This window comes from Drosophila willistoni (genome assembly GCF_018902025.1).
Source record: "Drosophila willistoni isolate 14030-0811.24 chromosome XR unlocalized genomic scaffold, UCI_dwil_1.1 Seg8, whole genome shotgun sequence".
NCBI classification, from domain to species: Eukaryota; Metazoa; Arthropoda; class Insecta; order Diptera; family Drosophilidae; genus Drosophila; species Drosophila willistoni.
In genome coordinates, this window is record NW_025814059.1 from 997,653 (window position 1) to 1,019,475 (window position 21,823).

At 40.2% G+C, this 21,823-nt stretch overlaps 7 protein-coding genes across 7 annotated transcripts; 3 read left to right on the forward strand and 4 right to left on the reverse strand.

Moving 5' to 3' along the window:
* Positions 1–2,108: 2,108 nt before the first annotated feature.
* On the reverse strand, positions 2,109–6,995 carry LOC6645726 (probable E3 ubiquitin-protein ligase HERC4). Its single transcript, XM_002068459.4, has 12 exons — positions 6,928–6,995; positions 6,510–6,780; positions 6,252–6,429; positions 5,804–6,040; positions 5,023–5,749; positions 4,692–4,953; positions 4,307–4,633; positions 3,948–4,238; positions 3,289–3,884; positions 3,007–3,232; positions 2,822–2,935; positions 2,109–2,750 (listed from the first exon to the last, which is right to left on the reverse strand). The coding sequence occupies exons 2-12, from the start codon at positions 6,576–6,578 to the stop codon at positions 2,598–2,600; spliced, it is 3,180 nt and encodes a 1,059-aa protein (XP_002068495.2). The 5' UTR covers positions 6,579–6,780; positions 6,928–6,995; the 3' UTR covers positions 2,109–2,597.
* A 259-nt stretch (positions 6,996–7,254) lies between these two features.
* LOC6645727 (lipid droplet-associated hydrolase) lies at positions 7,255–8,785 on the forward strand. Its single transcript, XM_002068460.4, has 2 exons — positions 7,255–7,560; positions 7,627–8,785. The coding sequence occupies exons 1-2, from the start codon at positions 7,368–7,370 to the stop codon at positions 8,364–8,366; spliced, it is 933 nt and encodes a 310-aa protein (XP_002068496.1). The 5' UTR covers positions 7,255–7,367; the 3' UTR covers positions 8,367–8,785.
* Positions 8,674–12,807, reverse strand: LOC6645728 (RNA polymerase-associated protein CTR9 homolog). Its single transcript, XM_002068461.4, has 6 exons — positions 12,683–12,807; positions 12,523–12,621; positions 11,510–12,445; positions 10,605–11,441; positions 10,080–10,537; positions 8,674–9,999 (listed from the first exon to the last, which is right to left on the reverse strand). The coding sequence occupies exons 1-6, from the start codon at positions 12,722–12,724 to the stop codon at positions 8,814–8,816; spliced, it is 3,558 nt and encodes a 1,185-aa protein (XP_002068497.1). The 5' UTR covers positions 12,725–12,807; the 3' UTR covers positions 8,674–8,813.
* Positions 12,808–13,081: 274 nt separating this feature from the next.
* Positions 13,082–14,941, forward strand: LOC6645798 (5'-nucleotidase domain-containing protein 1). The gene has a single exon (XM_002068462.4). The coding sequence runs from the start codon at positions 13,271–13,273 to the stop codon at positions 14,852–14,854; it is 1,584 nt and encodes a 527-aa protein (XP_002068498.2). The 5' UTR covers positions 13,082–13,270; the 3' UTR covers positions 14,855–14,941.
* A 502-nt stretch (positions 14,942–15,443) lies between these two features.
* LOC6645799 (acetyl-CoA acetyltransferase) lies at positions 15,444–17,133 on the reverse strand. The gene is made up of 5 exons (XM_002068463.4): positions 17,023–17,133; positions 16,824–16,945; positions 16,617–16,729; positions 15,940–16,555; positions 15,444–15,883 (listed from the first exon to the last, which is right to left on the reverse strand). The coding sequence occupies exons 1-5, from the start codon at positions 17,063–17,065 to the stop codon at positions 15,599–15,601; spliced, it is 1,179 nt and encodes a 392-aa protein (XP_002068499.1). The 5' UTR covers positions 17,066–17,133; the 3' UTR covers positions 15,444–15,598.
* Positions 17,134–17,265: 132 nt separating this feature from the next.
* Positions 17,266–18,872, forward strand: LOC6645800 (ras-related protein Rac1). The gene is made up of 2 exons (XM_023177697.2): positions 17,266–17,551; positions 17,613–18,872. The coding sequence occupies exon 2, from the start codon at positions 17,632–17,634 to the stop codon at positions 18,208–18,210; it is 579 nt and encodes a 192-aa protein (XP_023033465.1). The 5' UTR covers positions 17,266–17,551; positions 17,613–17,631; the 3' UTR covers positions 18,211–18,872.
* Positions 18,873–20,365: 1,493 nt separating this feature from the next.
* LOC6645801 (calumenin-B) lies at positions 20,366–21,746 on the reverse strand. Its single transcript, XM_002068465.4, has 2 exons — positions 21,155–21,746; positions 20,366–21,089 (listed from the first exon to the last, which is right to left on the reverse strand). Exons 1-2 carry the CDS (start codon positions 21,618–21,620, stop codon positions 20,575–20,577), a joined length of 981 nt encoding a protein of 326 aa, XP_002068501.1. The 5' UTR covers positions 21,621–21,746; the 3' UTR covers positions 20,366–20,574.
* Between the last annotated feature and the right edge of the window lie 77 nt (positions 21,747–21,823).

Below are 21,823 nucleotides of genomic sequence, written 5' to 3' on the forward strand. Positions count from 1 at the left end.
AGTACGAATTTTGTCGTTTCAACTTCAAATTTCGTTGCCCGCGGAAATCAAAAAATCCAACTGGCAGTTGAATTCAAAAATTCAAATGCCCAAAAGTCCGTTACGCATTTAAAAATAATTTTAAATCAGCCACCTACTAACTAATTCTGTTGGTCTGGTATTTCATATTTTCTCCAATGCAAATTTCGTCGTTAAAACTTCAAATATCGTTGCCCGCTAAATTCAAACATTCCAACTGACAGTTGAATTCAAAAATTCAAATGCCCAAAAGTCCGTTACCCATTTATAAATAATTTTAAACCAGCCGCCTACTAACTAATTCTGTTGGCCTGGTATTTCACATTTTCTCCAGTACGAATTTTGTCGTTTAAACTTCAAATTTCGTTGCCCGCGGAATTCAAAAAATCCAACTGGCAGTTGAATTCAAAAATTCAAATGCCCAAAAGTCCGTTACGCATTTAAAAATAATTTTAAACCAGCCACCTACTAACTAATTCTGTTGGCCTGGTATTTCATATATTCTCCAGTACGAATTTTGTCGTTTAAACTTCAAATTTCGTTGCCCGCGGAATTCAAAAAATCCAACTGGCAGTTGAATTCAAAAATTCAAATGCCCAAAAGTCCGTTACGCATTTAAAAATAATTTTAAACCAGCCACCTACTAACTAATTCTGTTGGCCTGGTATTTCATATATTCTCCAGTACGAATTTTGTCGTTTAAACTTCAAATTTCGTTGCCCGCGGAATTCAAAAAATCCAACTGGCAGTTGAATTCAAAAATTCAAATGCCCAAAAGTCCGTTACGCATTTAAAAATAATTTTAAACCAGCCACCTACTAAGTAATTCTGTTGGCCTGGTATTTCATATATTCTCGAGTACGAATTTTGTCGTTTAAACTTCAAATTTCGTTGCCCGCGGAATTCAAAAAATCCAACTGGCAGTTGAATTTAAAAATTCAAATGCCCAAAAGTCCGTTACGCATTTAAAAATAATTTTAAACCAGCCACCTACTAAGTAATTCTGTTGGCCTGGTATTTCACATTTTCTCCAGTACGAATTTTGTCGTTTAAACTTCAAATTTCGTTGCCCGCGGAATTCAAAAAATCCAACTGGCAGTTGAATTCAAAAATTCAAATGCCCAAAAGTCCGTTACGCATTTAAAAATAATTTTAAACCAGCCACCTACTTACTAATTCTGTTGGCCTGGTATTTCATATATTCTCCAGTACGAATTTTGTCGTTTAAACTTCAAATTTCGTTGCCCGCGGAATTCAAAAAATACAACTGGCAGTTGAATTTAAAAATTCAAATGCCCAAAAGTCCGTTACGCATTTAAAAATAATTTTAAACCAGCCACCTACTAAGTAATTCTGTTGGCCTGGTATTTCACATTTTCTCCAGTACGAATTTTGTCGTTTAAACTTCAAATTTCGTTGCCCGCGGAATTCAAAAAATCCAACTGGCAGTTGAATTCAAAAATTCAAATGCCCAAAAGTCCGTTACGCATTTAAAAATAATTTTAAACCAGCCACCTACTAACTAATTTCAAATTTCGTTGCCCGCGGAATTCAAAAAATCCAACTGGCAGTTGAATTCAAAAATTCAAATGCCCAAAAGTCCGTTACGCATTTAAAAATAATTTTAAACCAGCCACCTACTAAGTAATTCTGTTGGCCTGGTATTTCATATATTCTCCATATTTGATGTTTCCTTTCTTCCCTAAATAAGTATGCAACACCTTTTGAACAAATTTATTTTATTCACCCTAAAAGTATGCTACATAAATTTTCTTGTTCGATAATCTACAAATTACAAGTCCAAAAACCAGAAAAGTGCTAATAAATCAGTTAATTGATGGATGATTTGATTTTCCTGTGGCATGAGGGTAGTCCTTGTCAATGTGCATCGATTGACATTACCATGTCCTGAAATGTCCTTCCAACAGCAGGAAAGAATTACCTTTTCAGAGAATTTCATGTCCTGCATCCTTAGATGACCCCAACTTTTTTTGATGCCAATCGATAGAGATTATCAAAGACATGCGGTATGATTTGCGGATTTTGGAACTGTAAACGCACCTGCAGCATTCAGCAAAGACGTCTTGAAGTCTTCTTCACTTTTTATTAAAAACTAAAAACTATTTGTTTACAAAAGTATATTGAAACAATAACAGCTTCAATATTTGTTTTTGTGCAAATTGATGGAAAACTGCACAATTAAACATTATTGATGGGAGCAAAGCAAGTCTTAGAATCTTCGACATAATTATTTTCAAATTTGACATTGTATACATATATTTGTTTCTTTGTATTTGTTACAACAATGAATTATTATGCTAGATTATGTTTTTTGTTTTCTTCGTTTAAAGCTATAACACAATATTATTCATTTGATTTGATCGATGATAAATGTGTGTAAGTGTATACTCTGATTTCCCTTCCTTTTTGAAATTGGATAATTCTCAGAAAATAAAACAAAAAATAGATGACTTCGAAAAAAATTAAAATACCTGTACTCTGGAGTCTATATACTAAGAGAAACTAAAAGCAGCATAAATGGAAAAACAAATTTTCCTTCCCATTTCAATCAGGTCTGATTAGACCAGACTGAAACCCTGAGTTTGTTGTATAGCCTGTTGCAATTTGTACTTAAGACGCTCCTTGGTCTTATAGCGAGGCAGATCCAAAAGATTAAAACAGGTATGAGCCACGGGCAAAGACCGTTCATCGAGTGTTGGTTGGATATGAATCTAAAAAATACATAGAAAACACAATTAGATCTGCTTTTGCTTTTTAATAGGAATTCCCATTTGAACCTTACTCGAATGGCCTTCATGCCTTGAATGGGAATGCGATCACTGCCAGTCAAATATAGGAGGAAACTCTTTTTATCTGCTTCGGAAAGCTCATGGAATACTTCCCAGAACCATTTAATCTAAAATTGTGTACAATGCAATTACACGAGTCAAAAAATAATCCAATTAATGGAGTACACAACACACTTACAGTATCATCGGCAGTTGTGTAGCCTTCTTTGTACTCGCAATTATCCTGTAAGACTTGCCAATCGTATTCTTCATTTCCCACCACCATGGCCATTAGCTCCTCAGGTTGGAAAATCTGTATAATGCGGCCGGAACACACCCTCATGAAACCTTTGTGGAAGGCATTATATGGCAGCTCTACGCATTTGTTTAGTACGAAATCCACATACAGTTGAACAAACTCTTGTCTGAAATAGGATTTTAGTGTATAGGGATTCTTTTGCACTCTTAAACATAACCTTACCTATTCTCCATTGTGACGGCAATCTCATTGCCATTTGGCTTAAGGCACTTTGTCTCTGATTCCCCAAAAACTTCTCTAGAGATTTCAAATGTTAAATCAAAAGTCTCCTCGAAATTGTCTCCATTATAGTCCAATAGAGCGTGCAATGAGTTAGCTTCTGTCGGCGACAATTCACGCAAATCGCTTAAATCTACATTTTTACCCAAAAGCTTCTTATACAATGCCAATGGGAACGGCATATTGATAATTATGAAGTTATAAATGGCCAGACCACAAAGGATACCAATTAAATAGTACATGGTCTCTGTCTCAAAAGTAAGATCAGCGAACCATAAAAGCCGGGTCTCTTCGAACACCTTAAACATTCCATATTTGGGATCAACCAGATCCTTTAGGAGCAGCATGAAGAACTCTTTACGAACCCCGCCGGCATCTTCAGCTTCCTCGCCGTGAAATTTGATTTTTAGTGGCTTTTTGAGATCACCGAGACTATATCGTTGCAATTCCCGCAGCGAATCCTGTACAATATTGTCCCGACTCACATTTAAAACAATGTAATGGGATATCGTGGGCAGTCCATAATTAAGTAGATCAAACTATTTGAATGTGAGAAAGTTGTACGAATGACAAGCAAAATTGATAACAATAATTATTCTCACACTTAAAGATGCACTGGTCATAGCAGAATGCATCTGCCATGCCTGGTCCGCCTGGAGCATTGTCGTCTTGGCCGAAGCATTTAATAGGAATGGGAAATTGCATATATTAAATTCATTTTGATTCTCCGATATTATCCAGCGTACATATTCTCGCTGCACATCCACATAATCGGAGAGTTCTGTCCAATGGAACAGTTGATAGTTCAATCGCTCTTCCCGTTCGTTGTTAATCACGGAAAGATATTGAAGCAGTCTCAAGATCACCTCCAATTCCAAATTGTAGGGCAACAACTGATAATCAGGAGAAATAAAAAACAGGTTGAAACAAATATGAAATTAAATTTAGCACGTTAGATTACCCTCTGTTGTGTTTCCAATGCTTGATGATTTAGGACACTTAAACCCATTTTAAAACTAACTATATGAACGACCACATGCAAATAATTATTGACCATATGCTCATAGTATTCCATGGGCGTTTGACTCCACCATTTCTTCAGGACTTTGTGAGGATTTTCAGTCAATCTGAAGATGGCTTTGGCGAAGGGCACATGGAGGCTCTTGTAATGTTTAGAATTGACATATTCATGATACAGAGGTAGTAGCAAATACACTCGCATGCTTTCCACATCCGCCGGCGAGGCGACAAGTGAACCAATCAACTCTTTGGTCACATTATCCCAGATCTGGTAAAAGTAAAAAAGAAAGCAAAAGGCTTGTTTTTTTCTTCATGGACTTACTTACCACCTGCTTGATGCCCTCGTTCTCCACTTTTCTGAGATTATCAAAAGCCAATTGTGCCGCCTTTAGATCTAATCCATGATTTCGAATAGAGCATGCAACATGTTTATCATTTGCCAAAAGAAATGATGCATTTAGACAAGCCTGACTTTTGAATATTAACTCCATAGAATTTAGCAAATCCAAATCACATTGATCTCCCTCCTTGAAACGGGTACATTGATTGGTGGCCTCCGCTGTCAAAGTGAGAATCTGGGATTTGGTTCTGTGAATATTGAATTGATGAAAACTTTTTAAATATATTTCCAATATGCCATGATTGGTGGGCACTCACTTATAGTGTCGAAGATCAGCAGGTGAAACTTTATCCGCAAACAATGTAGTGGTCACTATGGATTGATCCCCCCCGGAAAATATTTGGTGTATGACAACTGAAGCCTTTGCATCATTGGATTGCAGTAGAGCTGAATCACTAGGTGATACCCATGGACCAAGTACTTCTTGGGGTAATGTGACACTGTTGGTACTTCTATTGCCCAACTGCCCGGAACTTCCAAGCCCAAAGCCATAGACTCGGCCACGTGATGGAACTAAAGCCAACGTATGACGATTACCGCAGGCCACTTGCGTAATGGTACTACCCATTAGCTCCATGACCATGCGTGGCAGCATTTCGTTTGTATTGGAACCATGTCCTAACTGTCCATAAGTGCCAGCGCCACAAGTGAATACGCCACCTTCATTGGTGAGGAAAACAGAGAACTCATCCCCACAGGCCACAAAACGGACGCCGAGTGTACGAAGGGTCTTCAGCTGGGTGGGATATGCACGATTTGACTCATCATTAAGTCCCAGTTGGCCACAATTGTTGCGGCCAAAGCCAAATACAGCGCTGGACTTTGAGATCAGGAAAGAATGATTGCCGCCACATGCAATGGTAGCCAAGGGAATGCCCAGGAGTGTAGTTAAACGCAATGGATAATTGCAATGAGACAACTCTTGTGGTGGTTTCACACCTAGCTGTCCATAGATATTGGAACCCCATGAATAAAGCTCACCACCTGTGAAAAATCAGTAACTCAGTGTCTACAAAGACTTTCTCTTTCTCTACTTACAGCTTGTAAGAGCCAAACTATGATTATTGCCACAGGCAATCTGCACAACATGCTTGGACACAAGACTTCGTATAATTTTTGGAAGTTCAATGATGCTCTGATCAGTGGATTGACCCAGTTGGCCGCAATCGTTGTCGCCCCAACTTAAGACTTGACCCCATTCGGTTAATGCCATGGAATGCCGACTGCCACAAGCTATAGCAACCACCACATAGTTCTGGAGCTCGGGTATTAAGACTGGAAAGGATTAAGATTATGTCAGGCCAGAGTGTCAACTCCCACCAAGCATTTGCTGAATGACAGAGAAGTGGAGTGTAGCGATGGTGATGGTGGTGATGGTGGTGGTAGTAGTAGTAGAAGTGGTGGTTAATGACAAAAGAAGAACAAAGAGATGGAGACAGAAAAAGAAGTGGGGAAAATAGACGATACGACATATGGAATTACATACGAAATGGCGACATACGTGGCCTTTTAGTTGGCAAATTATGTCCCAGCTGGGCCTGATCATTGTTGCCACATGCATAGACTTTGCCATTGGCGGTCAAAAATAATGTGTGCCGGTGTCCACAGGCTATCTGACGCAATGGTGCATCCGGCTTCCAGGGTATTTGGCTCGGTATAAGTATCTGGAACATGGAAAGTGCAAGAAATACGTGGTGTTTTTAAGCGTACACCATGCAGCCAATATTATAAATGGATGATTTACCTGCTCATCCTCAATGCCGCCCATACCCAATTGGCCATGGGATGCATTGCCCCAACAAAACAAATCCATGGCACTTCTTTCACTCAGACTCTCCTCTCTTGTGTGTGTGTGGTTGCTACTACTGTGTATCCAATTTGTTGTGGGAACATTCGAGAAGCTACATTCCTTGTCAAATTTTCACTTTTGTTTTAAAATTATTGTTGCTGTTGTTCTTGTAGTTGCTTGTCGTTGCTCTCTACGCACAAACACACAAAGTGCTCGAGGCTGCCAACTGTGGGCAAAAAAGAAATAAACAATTACATTTAAGCCGGTATAATTGGTTCCACCATAAACATTTAATTCTTGGCCAGACTCTGAGAAATCTCTAATCTATCACACACAAGCTGAAATGTGTTTTCCTCCTTTTATTTTTGTTTACCTAATTTTATGCAGTCGCCGGTAATTTGCAGATTCTTATTAACGCATAAGTTGGCAGCACCGTTCTCTGCTGTTGACTATTATCGCTGCTGCTGATGTTGTTATTGTTGTTGTTAAACACCGTCCGAATTTTTTGCACTACTAAACGAACTTGTGACCTTTATTTTGTATTGTGTTAAGCGAAAATATTAAAATAACCGAATATAAAAGATAAAGTGTACACATACAAAAATAGAGAACAGAAGACAAATAATACTGGCCACAACACATATAAACATAAATTCAAATTCCCCTAGGGACAGACATAACAAAAACCGGTTGCTTGTCTCCGACCTGGAAAATTGGACAACTCAGCGAAAGAACATAAAAAAAAGAGCACTTATTTCCCTGTATTGAGTTGCATTTAATTTCATTTGCCACGCCAACGCGACACAACAAAACATGCAAGAGGCATATGTTAATATTAATAATATACCGACGCATATAATTACCTATGGGAAATGGATTGAGGAGACAATAACGGAAAAGGAATTGGTCATATGCATCACTGGGAATCCAGGACTGCCCGGTTTCTATACCGAATTCGGCGAGAGCCTACAGCAAGAGTTGGGTAATCTGCCCGTCTGGGTGATTGGTGAGTAAGCGCGAATTCCAAATAGTCATGATAGCATTATCAATTAATTCACCTGCCTGTCTATAGGTCATGCTGGACACGACGATCCACCCGAAGCAAGCATTCGGGAGGTGCCCCAACTTAGTGGCAATGAGGAGCTTTTTAATTTGGATGGCCAGATAAGGCATAAAATCGAATTCATTACAAAATACGTTCCCAGCGATGTGAAAATTCACCTAATTGGTCATTCGATTGGCGCCTGGATGATATTACAACTTCTTCAGGAGCAGAGCATAAGGAAACGCATCAAAAAGTGTTATATGCTCTTTCCCACTGTTGAACGGATGATGGAATCACCCAATGGTTGGGTATTCACCAAAATAGCGATGCCCCTGTATTCCGTTTTTGGTTATATATTTTTTAATTTTTTCAATTTTCTACCTGTTTGGCTGCGCATGATCTTGATACAGATATACTTTTTAATATTCTCAATACCGAAAGTGTTCATCGGTACGGCGTTAAAGTATTCCAAGGCTTCGGTGGCAGAGAAAGTTGTCTTTCTGGCCGATGATGAGATGGCACGGGTCATTGGACTTCAGCACGATATTGTGGAAAAGAATTTGGATTTGTTGAAATTCTATTATGGGACCACAGATGGCTGGGTCCCCATCTCGTATTATGAGCAATTGAAAAAACAGTATCCCCAGGTGGATGCTCAATTGGATACAAAGAAAATCGATCATGCCTTTGTCCTAAGACACTCGAAGCCCATGGCACTAATTGTTAGGGATATGATTGAAGAGAATCGGGAACAGAGCAATATGTAGTTACTGTGTGTCAATCTATAGCCAATTGTTGCCTAATGATCTAAGCATGCTGGATAATGATTCATGCTAATTCTTATCAGCATTTCTTTAGGCTAGATTTCAATACAGAAGATAAGGTAAACACCTGATCGGTGATTACTAAGTAATAATTAATAGATAAGTATAAACACCGTGTATATTCCAATCCAATTTTAAGGCATTTGATTTCGAATAAGGAATTTACTCTCCCCTTTCTTGCCCGTTTAAGATGTTTAATTCCTTGAGTTTTAGATTGATATTTCAACTAGTAAGCGACTGGAATCCGATGTTACTTTTTAGCGACACTTAAGCAATTGTCACAGAAATATTTTTTTTTAATTTTATTTAATTCTTTTGCATCTCGAAACGAAAGGAAATAAAATTTATAGTAATCAAATGAATGGGCTTGGTTTTTGCAATTAAAATTCGTCAATTCTCTGGTGAACCGGAACGACTGCGGGATGGAGACTTGGATGAAGACCGGGAACGGCTGCCTGACCGATTAGAACGAGGTGACCGTGATCCGGATTTTGAGCGGGATTTTGATCGTGATCGTGATCGTGACCTCGACCTTGATGGGGATTTCGATGCCGATCTTGATCTCGATCTTGAACCAGATTTGGAGCGTGACCTTGATCGCGATCGCGATCTTGATCTTGAGGCAGATTTCGATTTGGATCGTGACTTCGATCTCGACTTGGATGCATCCGACTCTGCTCCAGAGTCAATGCGATTCTTTGCACGCTTACGTTGAGTAACACCAGCATCACTATCGCTGCCAGAGCTGGATCCGCTGCGACTGCGGGTCCGTTTGCGACCACCACGATCACTGCCACTGGCAGGGCTTTTGCTGCCACTGGCGGCACTTCTACTTCTACTCCTACTGCCGCTGCGACTCCGGCTGCCGCTTGGCGACCGGGAACGACTGGCCCGACTGCCACTTCGGTTTCTACTTCGGCTGCGACTCCGTTTGCTATCACTCTCCGACTCGCTTGTCGAGATGGTCTCTTTCGATACGATCTTAAGTCGCTGCTTCGCCGACAGCTTCTCCTTAGACTCCTTGACCGCCTTGGGCTGCTTCTTCTTCTTCTTACCAGATTTGCTACTGGCGCTGGGTTCCTCTTCACTATCGCTTTCATATTTCTCCGTTTTACGCTTACGTTTGCTTCCTTTCTTGCCGTCCGCCTTGGTCTTGCTCTTCTTCGGAGGCCGTTCACCTTCGGCTCGAGGCGCTCCAGCATCATCACTTCCACTATCCGAAATGTAATCATCCTTTCGCGGACGACCACTGCTCTTTTTGCGATCCTTTTCGGCTATGATGAGCAGATTCTTTGTCTTCTCCACATACTCCTGGCGCTTGGCCAGCAATTGATCGCGTGAGGTCTTGGCTTCCTCTTCCCTCCTTTTGCGTTGCTCGGCTACCTTCAATTTGAAGGCTTCACGTTCCTCTTCCTGTTTGCGGCGTAGCGAACGCTCCTCTTCATCGATGCGCCGAGCACGGCCCACATGATATTGCGCCTGTGAGAGTAGATCCTGGCAGGTATTGGCCTCAATACCAGCCACCTCAATATTAAATCGAGTCTTATCACCATGCACAGACAAATACTGGAAATATCTAAACAAGATTATGTTTAAAATTTAAATGATTAATACCTTTTTTGTATTTATTTGCAGTAGATTTCTTTATATACTTACTTGTGGGCCAACTCCAGTTCGTTGACCGCCTGCAGCACTATTTCCAATGTGGATTTCTCATCCTTTAATATGGCCATGGCCAACCGTGATAAGACTACGGCTATATTGAACAACAAAACTGTATCTTGGGGTGCCACACGGCGTGCCTTGAGCAGCACCGCCTTGGCCTCCACCAGCTTGTTTGCCCTGAGATAGGCCCGGGCCAGATATTGCATCACCTCCACATTGTTGTGCTTGAAAAACTTCTTCATACAGTTCTCATACATTTGTATGGCACTAATGTATTGCTTCTGCTCCACATAGATGTGGGCAATGTTTAGCCAAACATCGCAGAACTCGGCAGTTGCCTCACGAACTTGAGCAAAAATGTCGCGTGCCTCTATCACACAACCCTTGTGGGCCAATACGGCTCCAATGCCATTGGCGGCCCAAATATTGCGGCAATCGTTACGCAGAACCTGTGTTAACCAAAATATTAGGTTTAGATATTCTCCCTCAGTTCAACTTCAGTTATTCCTGTATTACCTGCTTGAAAATGGCCAGAGCCTTCTCCTGGTGTTTGCGCTCCTTTTCCTTATCTCTGCTCGGTTGATGCAGTGTCTGTAGCGAAAAGTTTCCCAAGGCTATCAGAGAATAAGCATCGGTCGAGGTGGATGGATTTTTGAGTATAGTTTCAAAATTCTTTTGACCCAAAGCAAATTGCATTTTGGCCAAATGCAAGTTACCCAAGAGAGATCTAGCATCTGGATTATCATTATTAATATTCAAAGCATCCTTGAAAAAATCAGAAGCCACAAAAATCAATCCCTTATCCCTGGCCATACAGCCCAAGCGTAAATAGCAATCAATATAATTGGGATGCTCCTTAAGGATTTCCTTATACAGCTTGTCGGCAACATCATAGCTACTCATGGCCTCATTGAGACGGGCCAAATTGTATTTCATGGTAACCTGAATGGATTCATAATATTTGACATCCTTGTCCATTTCGGAGGTTGCATGCTGCAGGGCACTCTCCAATGTGTCTTTTGCCATTTTCAGATTGCCCAAACGATAGTGCAATGAGGCCACATTATTCTGAATCTCGGCAGGAATCTCATATTTTGCCTTATCCCGCAGAATGCTCGATGCTGTTCCGTAGGCATTTAGCGAAGCTTGCAAATCATTCTGCTCCAATATTTGAGCCAATTCAATCCAGGCCTCAATATCCTCGGGAAACTGTTCAGTGACTTTTTTTAGATGCGTTTTAGCCATATCTCGTTTGGTCTGCGAATTCGAATGGGCATACAAAGACCCAAGAATTTTCATTGTCTCGTAGTTACCCGGCTGGATCTTCAAGACCTTCTCAAAGCACTGGGCGGCCTGCGAAATGAGAAATGGAAATGACATTTATTTCTATATTCCATGCAAAATTATCCCTTGTTACGCACATTCTCAGTATCACCGCGATAGATGTACATCTGTCCCAGTCCATAGTGGGGCAACACAAAGTTTGCTGGAGCAATCTGGGTCGATTGATAGTAGTACTGGAACGCCTGATCATAGTCACTCTGGGCATGAAAACTCCGAGCCAATTGATAACAACTCTCAGCCCGCATAGCTTCGTTCTCCGTATTATGAAAAGCATGCAAAGCCAGATGATGAACCTTCTGATAATCCTTTTTAAAGAAGAAATGATTCGCCAAATGATTTAATACCATGGGGTTGGCATTATCGATGGTGTAGGCCTTGGACAACATTTGCACTCCCAACTTATTCGACTCGGGTTCCAGTTGGTTTAGTTTAAGCACAGCGAGGCCAATCAAGGCACCGACACATTGCTGATCCAACTGCAAGGCTCGCTCGAAGGCCAATTTCGCCTTCACCGGATTTCCCATTTTAAGAAAACAATGGGCCATGCCTATTCTCACATTAGCCGGACAATTGGGATTAGTGCGCAACGCTTTCTTGTAGAAAGCCATTGCTCCTCGATAATCCTTGCGATTGAACGCAATGCACGCCTTGCCCAACAATGAGGGTATATTTGAGGGCGATTGATTCAGCACGAAATTGAATTGGGCATCGGCCTGATCCATTTTGTCACCTTCTAGCAGACAGAAATATGCTCTGCCCAGCAAATGACTCTGATCGTACATAATGATCTTATCGGCGCTCGTATACAGGTTAGTGGCCTTCATGAACAGCTCGCGTTTCTTGTCTTTGGACTTCTCCCGATACGCCTCCTGGACATAGTGAGCAGCCAACATGTCTAGAGCGCGCATCGAATCCTTGTCGGAGTCCCGATAGTCCTTTGTGGCACATGTTCCCCGTGATTCTTCCAGTAAAGTAACAAAGTCTTCGGTCTTCTTTTGCTTATAGTAAGCCAGCTAACGAAATGGAGAAAGTCAAGAACAGTATGTTAAAACCAACAACTCTCAGAGTCCGCTTGGCCACACACACTCACCGCAACATTAACCCACACATGCAGTGGAGCACGTTCTTGCTTCAAAATGCTCAACACTTCTTGGCTGTCCGGCAATTGATCCGGATCCACTTCGATGACCTACGAACACACCAGATTTTATTGAAAATTCTGCGAACAAAACTACTATTGAAAAATCTACCTCATCTGTGTCCTGCAACGGAATCTCAATGCAGTTGGACATCTTGGCAGCTTAGTTGGCTGTGAAGCCTTTAAATTTCAGCAATTTTTACTTATTTTGCTTAAATTGTGAAAAATTTACAAAATTTACAAAATTTTCAATCCGATTTGTTTTCAGCACGCTAGTGATTGTAATGCTAGCGATAAACTTCAGAGGCCGCCAAACAGACTTGCCAACTCGATGGAAAAAAAAGGCTAGATCTGTGCGCGTTAATTACATATAACAGATCTGTAAATAAATCTTTGAAACTATATTAGAACGACGTTATTAACAATAAAATCAACATATCAATTCCCATAAATAAATAAAAGAAACAGATTTGAATAAACATATTTCTGATGCTTGTTGGCAATTTTTTAGCTGTTTGCTAACTCTATGCCAGAAACGGCTACTATGCCAGTACTATGGCGGAGAGGAAACGGGGATGGCTCTGATAGAGATAATAATAATACAATGTTGTTGAAACAAATACAAATTAATTCTTGATTGGATTTATTTATAGTGCTAAATTGAAAGTGAAATGTGTTGATAAGGCACCTGATTGTGAAAATGTGCAGCATGGGCTTTGGGAGACTCGGTCAATTATTGGCCCAATCGTGCAGTTTCTCCTGCTCGGCGCCAACTTTGCTCGCCACATCGACAACAAAAACAAACGTCATCCGAACTTCTGTTTCTGTTTGTTGCCAAATAGCATTACGTAATGTGAGATCAAATTCAATTGTTGATGTCAACGGGAGCAGGAGGAACGATTGTAGTACGAATCAGCTGATTAGACGAATTCGACGTTGCGGGCCAATATTTCCCGCCAATTTCTATTCTCGCTATTCTGCTAGCACCATCATGACGTCCTACTGCAAGGAGCTAAATTTTGACGAATATGAAATTATTGGGTTTGATTTGGATGGCACTCTGTTGCGCTATAATATTCATGAGATGACTATACTGATTTACAATGTTCTGCGTCGTTATCTGGTGGAGGAGAGGGGCTATTCAAAACAATTGTTAGAGCAATCTTTGAATGTGGATTTCCTGCAAAAAGGTCTCTTCCTGGATGGACCTCGTGGCAACGTTTTGAAGTTAGGCAAAAACGCGACGATTTTGCGAGCTACCCACGGTACTCGTCGTCTTACTGACGAGGAAATTGTGTCTATCTACGGAGCCGAACGACAATGGAATGTGACTTCCAATTTCTACCAAGATCCATTGTCTACCTGGAATGGAGTGCCAGCAGACCAAATGAGGGCACTGCTAGATTATTTTGATATGCCAGCTGCCATGGTGTTTGCCCAGGCAGTGGATCAGGTGGATAAGGAGCAGCGGCAACAGGAAGAGTATCAGGTCTGGAGGGATCTACAAGCGGCCCTTATGCACAGCTACAACCGGGATCATTTCTCCAATGATATTAGTTCGTACTTTAAGGATATGAAGGCTGAGCCTCAAAAATATGTCCTTAAAACCTCTCCAAAAGTTATTAACTGGCTGGAGCAGTTGAGGTCGAATGGAAAGAAGTTATTTCTACTAACGGGCTCCAACATTGATTTTGCCAATTTGACGGCCACCCAAGCTCTTGGCGAGAATTGGCGAAACCTTTTTGACATTGTAGTGACGTATGCAAAAAAACCAGGATTCTTTACAAGCACTCGTCCATTTTTAAAAGTGAATGCTAGTGAATTGAAAGAGTTATCCCAATCGGAGCAGCCTGCTGATTCCCATCTAAGCATGAACGAGATATACTCTCAAGGCAATTGGCACCAACTGCACAATTCATTGGCCCATCAACTGCAAAAACCGTCTGCTAACGTCAAAGCCTTGTATTTTGGCGACAATATCATCCAGGATGTTTATACGCCGGTTGCACATCGTGATTTCGATGCTGTGGCCATAGCCGAAGAGATGCTAGTGCAAGATTCCGAATACCCTTATAAAAAAGAGGTGGGTTCTGGGCTGTGGGGCTCATACTTCTCTGTAGAATCCACACCCACAATCTGGTCAGATTTTATTTGTAACTTTGCCCAGATTTGCGTGCCGTCCATGGATCATTTGGCACAAACGCCACCCAATAAGCGTATTTTGTGTACAAATCATATTGGATTTTACCCGAAGATGCCCAAAGAGCTGGAGAGCAGCATTTAAGATGCAATTCCATGGACTGTGTTTTCCCTCTATGTCCCCTTTATCAACATCATCTTGAAGACAATAAATCATCCTCAAGCAGATAAACAAGAACTGGCCTAGACTCTGTCAAAATTGATTCAAGTACAAAAATATTGTATACTAGAAATCTACAACAATACCTAATAGCAAAACTTAATTGTTCAATTTATATATACTATATAAAATACTAAAACGCATTTACATTTTCCTCATATAAACTAACTGCAACAAATTGTTTTGTCTTTTACTCTCAATGCAATTGAAAATGTTTAGCAAAATTCTACATACATACATACATACATATGTACTATATTTTACCATTGCCATGTACACATTGAAAATGTTTTTATCTAATATGGACTATTACATAGATGATAAAATGGGTTGTGCGTAATCAAATAAAGCTAATCAATTTAAATTCTAGAAATAACTTATATAATACCTACCTATATTGCAAAGTCCAAAGAAAATTGTTTTTTAATAAGCTGTAATCTCGGGCAAATTTTTATGACCCTTCATAATTACCATGTCAAACTCTCTTAATGAGATAAACAAATGCTTTGTCATATATGATCTGAATACAGGAAAAATAATTTACTTGAAAAATATAAATTTAAACTTTTAGACTTAATAATTCACACATACATATAAAAAATACAGGATACCGGGACCACAATTAACACATAGGCATACATTACAATACGATAACAATGAATAAATAATTTAGATGACGCGCTCAACAGCTAGAGCAATGCCCATGCCGCCGCCAATACAAAGGGAGGCAACGCCACGACGACCGCCTGTTCGTTCAAGGGCATATAGCAGTGTAACTAGGACACGTGCACCCGAGGCACCAATAGGATGACCCAATGCAATGGCTCCACCATTCACATTTACCTTCGACGCGTCCAGTTGAAGGCCCTGCACTACAGCCAGAGACTGAGCAGCAAATGCCTCGTTTAGCTCATACAGATCGACTTGGTCTTTTGTCCAGCCAATTTTCGAGAGCTGGAGCAAAGCATTGTAAAATAGAGAAGAAAGTGGAAATATTTCATTCTGCTTACCAAAGATTCCACAGCAGGAACGGGACCCAAACCCATGACATTTGGCTCGATGCCACTTTGAGACCAGCCCACAATCCTGGCCAGCGGTTTTTGGCCTGACTTGGCTACCTGCTCGCCTGACATTAACAATACAGCTGCAGCTGAGTCATTAACTCCAGAGGCATTGCCTGCAGTGATGGTTCCTCCCTCCTTGAAGACAGCCCTTAACTTTTGCAGACTCTCAATACTACAGTCGGTTTTGATGTACTCATCTTTGCTAAATATTTGTGTACCCTTTCTATCCTTAATTTCAACTGGAACAATCTCCTTGTCAAAATATCCTTTAACTTGAGCGGTTTCCGCTCGCTTCTGCGACTCCACGGCATAGGCATCCTGAGCTTCCCGACTTATTGTAAATTTATCTGCCAGATTTTCAGCAGTAATCCCCATATGTATATTCTCCATGGCATCAGTGAGGCCATCATTAACCATAGAGTCCACCATAGTGCCAGGACCCATTTTTACGCCCTGCCGCAGATAAATGGTGTGAGGAGCCAGCGACATATTTTCTTGACCACCAGCGATAACTATGCTGGCATCACCCGAACGTATGGCCTGGTAACCCAAAGTCACAGTCCTGTCAAGTAAAATATAAGTTAATCTAGTTACGTAGAATTTAAAGAAACTTGTGGAGTTACTTTAGTCCAGAACCGCAAAGCATGTTAATATTAAACGCAGGAACTTGAATGGGCAGGCCAGCTTTGAGCGATGCCTGGCGTGCCGGATTTTGGCCTTGGCCTGCTGTCAGCGCCTGTCCAAGATTTACATAACAAAATAAATGAAAGTCTATGCAAATTTCCGAGGGAACGTGCGTGCTCCTTTTGACTCTGATTATTCCCGCTTACCTGACCCATGATGACCTCATTAACCTGATGAGCCTCTACATTGGATCTTTTAAGCACCTCTTTTATCACTACACTCCCAAGATCGGAGGCTTTCAGTTTAGAAAGCGTTCCATTAAAACTACCTGTTGATATTAGAGAAAAAGAGAAAGTTCCAATTGGAATTTGATTATTTCATCAGATTTATAATTTATTTGTTTACCAATGGGCGTGCGGGCTGCAGAAACAATAAACACGTCAGACATGGCTTGTTGGCGGCGTGGAAAATCTAGCTGTGTGTATCTTAAGCAATAAACAATTAGAAACTAAAATTTATTCGAATTGGGTTTGAAATAGGTTGTAAAATCGATAGGTTAAATGCAACCGATAGAAGCAACAACAATCGATGGTTTTCAATTCAACGCTGCACGTACCAAGTATTTTTCACTACTGGACGATAACCGATAACCATATTGGACGCTACTCTGTTGAATTTTCTAAATTTTTTGTTAATTTTTTAAATTAAATTAAACGCACAAAACTTAAATTTTAAGTCGTCCGCGGCGACGAGGCGACTCAATAGAGTCTCAAGGACTAAACGGGAAGTAAAAGAAGCGGCCGCCTAATAGTATTTCAGTAGCCGCAAGCAAAAAGCAACAGTCGCAGACAGCCCTCGCCCAAAAAGAACGACGACCACCACCAGCACCCGTACCCGAACCCCCCCTCACTGCGCACAATCACACACACAGAAAGTACTCTACTCGCACACAACACATTCAATAATAATAATAATAATAATAACAACAACAACAGCAATAGCAAAAACACAAATATGCAGGCGATTAAGTGCGTTGTAGTCGGCGATGGAGCTGTGGGTAAGACGTGCCTCCTCATCAGCTATACGACAAATGCCTTTCCAGGCGAGTATATACCCACCGTGTTCGATAACTATTCGGCCAATGTGATGGTGGATGCCAAGCCCATTAATTTGGGCCTTTGGGATACAGCCGGCCAAGAGGATTATGATCGCTTGCGTCCATTGTCGTATCCACAGACAGATGTCTTCCTCATTTGCTTCTCGCTGGTGAATCCGGCCTCATTTGAAAATGTGCGAGCCAAATGGTACCCAGAGGTGCGTCATCATTGCCCCAGCACGCCTATTATATTAGTGGGCACCAAGTTGGATTTGCGCGACGATAAGAATACAATTGAGAAGCTGAGGGACAAGAAACTCGCACCAATTACGTATCCGCAAGGCTTGGCCATGGCCAAAGAGATTGGGGCGGTCAAATATTTGGAATGTTCGGCCCTTACACAGAAGGGCTTGAAGACGGTGTTCGATGAGGCTATACGGTCAGTGCTCTGCCCTGTACTCCAGCCTAAATCCAAGCGTAAATGCACTTTGCTTTAAGAACAAGAGGAACGGGATGTTGCTGAATAAAATGATGATGACGTTGACGGCGCAGAGCAAGTGGAATTGGAGGCGGAGTTGGAAGCGGAGACGAAGGAAACACCCACGAAGCATTATTTGTCAGTTCTATGTAATATTATTAATTATTTTATGTAACATTAAGCATTAGCTCTGCTCTTTTTTTTTTTAACTCAATCTTTATTTCAATAGAGGGGGGATTTCCCTCTCTTTCTATTCTGCTTTAGTTTCGTTCTTGTTTCCCCGTATTCTCTCGATGTGCATTAATTTCAACTAAAAGTTAAAAAAAACCACAAAAAAACATTAACGAAAATCTGTAACTGTAAACTGTATTTTGTATTATTTAATAACTTTTTGTAATTAAATTTAATGTTGTAAAGGTAAAACCAAAAACAAAAAGCAAGAGATGGAAAGCCGCGAAGATAAAGCAAAACAACATGAAACATTTAATTAATGTAATTTTGTTGATGTAGTAGGATACTGGATATTGAATGAATGAGATGATAGAGATAGAGTCAAGTAAAAGTAAAGTAAAGTAAAAACGTTCCATTGCAATTACAATTAACATTACTACACATGCATACATTTGTATTTAGATGTTGTTGGATCACAAATGGAAAGAAAATAAAATGATTAAAAAAACACACACACACTGACGAAAAGTGCATCATTAATAAAAATAAAAAAAAACGTTAATAGAAAACATTTTGCTAAGAATCACAAGGAACTTACCAAATAAGATCAAAGTCCTTCGTATACCATTGTACTGAATATAACAAAACTGAAGCAAGAAACAACAAAACAATTGCATACAACAACACTGAAAAAACTTTGAATACTTTGTATTTTAAAACAAAAAAAAATTATTCAAAAAACCAAAAAAAAAAAAAACCAACCAAGATAATTATATAAATGTGTCTATTTCAATGAAAATCAATAAAGCATATAGAAAACAACAAAAAGAAATTTTGAAAACAGTACTTTATACATGGGATTATTGTTTAATTTTTAATTAAATTTATCGCTGGTTTTTGACTGCGTAATATTCAAAAAATACTTCGGTTTCGCTTTTAATAGTTTTTTCAACAAATCTTTGATGAAGCTGTAAAAAATACTTTATATAGTATATATTATGCCCCAATCTAATTATCATATAAAATTGTCGAAAATGTAATGATAGCAATCTTGAATTATAAATTGGGATATGATTTGGGTGGAAGTCTTAACCACACAAACAAGTAAAATTTTTATATTTTCCAGTTGCCTATTGGGAATAATTCTGTTTTGGATTTTTCAAATAGATCCACCAATGTTGCAAAATCTTCTCAACGTTTTTATTGTTACTAAGAGATATATTTTAGCGGTGTAACGTATTTCGATTCCAACAGCTTTGTTCAGAAACGTTCTTATGATCATCTTTTTAAAGTATTTCCGTTTGCCAGACTTTTTTTTTTGGATTTTAATCGAAATTTCCAAGAATTCTAATTTAAGGAATCATCACTGCATTCACGTTCTCACACATTTCCAGTTGTCATCCTCATATTTCCAAGTCTGAATATATTGTTGGTATCAGCCGAAATGAAAAAATGAAAGAATATAAAGACTAAAATTTGCTTATCTAAGCAGCAAAACAAAACTCGAAATCAGCTTGAAACTCAGTTGAGCCGAGGAGTGGGATTTAATATAATTCGTTCTCCTCCCCTATCTTTTCGTTTGCCCCTGGTCATGCCGATGGCTATGTGGCCGCTGCCACACAATCAGACATATGTATATATATATGTATGTATGAATGTACATACACTCATAAGTGGAATGTTCTCGCAGCTGGAATTTAAAAGGGGGGCAACAAGCAACAACAAGCATTAATGTTTATGTTACAAAGACGAAAAATCTGAATCTGAATCGGTGTGCGTGTGTGAGAGTTCGAACCCATATATGTACATATGTATGTTCAAGTATACATACATATGGTGACTATGACGTGTCCATATAGCAAAAGCAGGGGCAGATTATTAATGGACCAAAAGCTGACGTGGATGTGTTGGGATGCTTTTCAATTAGACAAACGAACTAAACGATGATGGATCGTAGCATTCTTATATGAAAATAATATTAAAGCGAAAAGGTTTTTGTTTAGTTTGGTTTGATTTAGTTTCTTGTTGTTCATATAATGCACTTCAAGTTGGACCTTAGATCTAGAAGGGAAATAAGAGTGTACAAAAAATTACATATTTGGCATTTGAGCGGGAGATTCTTAATAGTTAAACATATAAGAGATTAATCTCAATTTTGTTGGGCGTGGGTGGGTATTGGGCTAGTAGTAGTAGTAGTAACCGGGAGATCCGTTTAGAACTCATCATGCCGTGCCAAAGCCTCACCGAAATCGGTGGCTTGAGAACCAACAAAGACATCGTATTTATCAAGTATCTCTGCTTTGGTCAACTGCTCATCATGATCCATATCAGCCTCGAATATCAAATGCTTGGCCTCACTTTCTGCATGATCGAAATCTTGTGGCACAATCCATTGGCGCACTTCCGCTTCGTTAAGATAACCATCATTGTCCAGGTCACGATGTGTGACAAAGGCCTCGCGTTCGCTCAGGACCCATTCAGGCTCTGGATCATCCAACTCGGCGGGACGATACATGTCACCAATGTACTCGTCTACCGAGATTTTACCATCCTTATCCTTATCCAGATCATCAATGGTCTCTTTCAGAACCACATCTTTCATGGTTGGATGATCCTCGGGATGTAGGAAAGCTGTAAACTCTTCTCGAGTCAGACTGTCATCCAAATCCTGGTCTGCTACTGCCCAGCGGCGACGATCACGAGCTAACATTTTCGAGTAGCTAATGCCTGTGAAGATTTTTTAAATTTTTATTAAATAATTCCTGACGCACTAATATGGACCTTCTACTTACCATTGTCTTCGGCTTCGCGCTCCTCTTTGGTAAGATCATCCAAAAAGCCATAGATAAGCTTGCGGTAAACCTCCCAAGGAATAGTCTTATTATTTTCTGGATTATGCTGGCGCCACAGCCGATTAACATCCTCGTCAATGTACCGCTTTTGTGTGTATTGAATCCAATTCTTTAACTCCGCCAGCGTCACCAATCCATCCTTATCCTCATCTATGCGATCTACTATCACTCCTAATCGGCGTTTACTTTCTTCTGGCGTCAGTTCATCAAATTTCTTGGCTTCGTCCGCACCCAAAAACGCATCGTGATCAAACTGGGCATTGTGCTCTCCTCCCTCAAAATGCTTTCCGTGAAAAACAGTGTGTTCCGGGGGCAAATCGGCTGGGATGCTGGATGCCGATGTTGAGCTTATCGCAACCGCTGCTGCAACAACAACCACAAGTACCACAGCACTATATGTGGCCATACCGAACAGCAAAGTCGTCCTATCGTTTCGAATGGTAAACAGCAAATAAAGTCCGACAACAAAACACAAAACTATATATGAACTATAAAACTGCCAAAAAGTCGAATATTCACATCTTGACAAAAATATTGTTTTTTTTTTTTATTCTAATCCGCTATTTTAACACCCTACTTCCCGACTTCATACTATTGTGTGGCATTCCC